General features: G+C 41.9%; 1 protein-coding gene across 1 annotated transcript in view; it reads left to right on the top strand.

The window, feature by feature from the left end:
• The window catches only part of LOC106521391 (double C2-like domain-containing protein alpha), a 31,923-nt gene that overhangs the window by 19,354 nt on the left and 10,944 nt on the right, over positions 1 to 1,625 (top strand). The window contains exon 8 of the mRNA XM_014013940.1: positions 1,003 to 1,202. Coding sequence (XP_013869394.1) covers positions 1,003 to 1,202 — 200 coding nt within the window. The remainder of the gene's footprint in view (positions 1 to 1,002; positions 1,203 to 1,625) is intronic.

The raw sequence follows: 1,625 nt of genomic DNA, 5'->3' as shown, positions 1-1,625 counted from the left end.
TCATTTGACACAGAGGCTTTACAGATATAAATTACAATGGCAGCTCTAGGACAAAGTATGCAGGAGGAGAAGCATGGCAAAGTTGAGATGACTTGGATGGGAAACGAATCACAATAGTGTGCATTGCATTGGCAATGCACACTGATAATACAGGCAGGTATTTTATTTTACTAATGAGACCAAAGAGACACAGTGATCTGAACTGAGTGTCCAAACTCTGCTCCAACATGACAAACTCTGTTAAGATATACTGGCTTCGCTCGGGAACAAGATGCTTCTTTTTTGTGTCGATGGTTGTCACACTTCATGTGCTAACAGCAACAAAGTTGCCCGTGACAGCAAAAGTCCTTCTTTTTCCAGTACAACACCCSTAGACCCCAAATATTGTTATTATAAATTGAGAAATAAACCAGGAAAACCTCTATGTTTGTTACTGCAGAGTGAGCCTTTGATAGAACTGTAGCCCAGGTGAGAATGTGAAATGATCCATATTGAGCCTCAGGGTTTAATCAAAGGCAATCACTGTTGTTGTTGTTTTTTTTTAATTCAATACTGTGTAACCTGTCTAAATGTTAAAATGTTCAAAAACAACTTTATAAATTAGACAGGAAATGCTTCCAAACATCAGCATCAGTTTCAGTCACTGAAACCCTCCTCTGTCAACATCTAGTCCAGAACACTAATTTTAGTTTCGTTAGTTTCTCCCTGTGGGCAAACTGGCTTATTTAGCTCCTGAAAGCTTTCCTGTCTTCATCAGTTAGCTGCCGACTCTGCATCAAGTGGGTTTTCAGAGCCATCTCAGTTCAAACAGCTGGAAGCTCTGTGGAGCCACATCACAGATCAAAACTGCATATCTTATACGTTTCAGAGCTCTTTAAGCTGCAGCAAGACGTGCAGCACACACACACACACACACACACACACACACACACACACACACACACACACACACACACACACATCTCATCCTTTCTTCCTGTTTGTTTCCCTTCTGCTCGTCAGTGGGAGACGGAGCAGCAGAGGAGTCTGGAGGAGAGAGGACGTCTGCTGCTCTGCCTCCAGTTCCTCCCGCCAAACCAGGACGGCGAGCTGAAGGGCGAGGCCAAGGAGAGAGCGCGTGGCGGGCTGTGCGTGGGCGTCAAACGCTGCGCCCACCTGGCGGCCATGGACGTCAACGGCTTCTCTGACCCCTACGTTAAAACGTAAGCGTGACATCAAACATGTAGCTGAAGGAAATCAGCTGGAACCAGAGACACTGGGAGCTGAATGACAGCTGACATTCATTTAAATAGCTGAGTTGCTAAAGTTAAAAGAAGCAAAACACTTACTGAAAGGAGAAAAATTGGAGCTAAAGACAAGTTAAAAAAATAGAAGGTAAAAGCTAAAGCTTTTTTTTTGCCTCTTCAGTAGAAAACAAAACTGAATGTTAGTTTCTTAATTTCTGCATCATCAGTGGCTTTTTTTAAATAATACTATAGTAAGAAAAAGGTAAAAGGTAAAGCTAAAAGAAGCACAAGGCTATGTAAGAGCATCAATAATTCAGCTGAAAGTACAAAATGACTGGCTAAAAATGGCCAAAAGCAGGATAAAGATCTATAAACCAAAACCAAAATTAGCATAAAAAA

Source organism: Austrofundulus limnaeus, unplaced genomic scaffold (assembly GCF_001266775.1).
Source record: "Austrofundulus limnaeus strain Quisiro unplaced genomic scaffold, Austrofundulus_limnaeus-1.0 Scaffold108, whole genome shotgun sequence".
NCBI lineage: Eukaryota > Metazoa > Chordata > Actinopteri > Cyprinodontiformes > Rivulidae > Austrofundulus > Austrofundulus limnaeus.
This window is presented reverse-complemented; position numbering and strand designations above follow the sequence as displayed.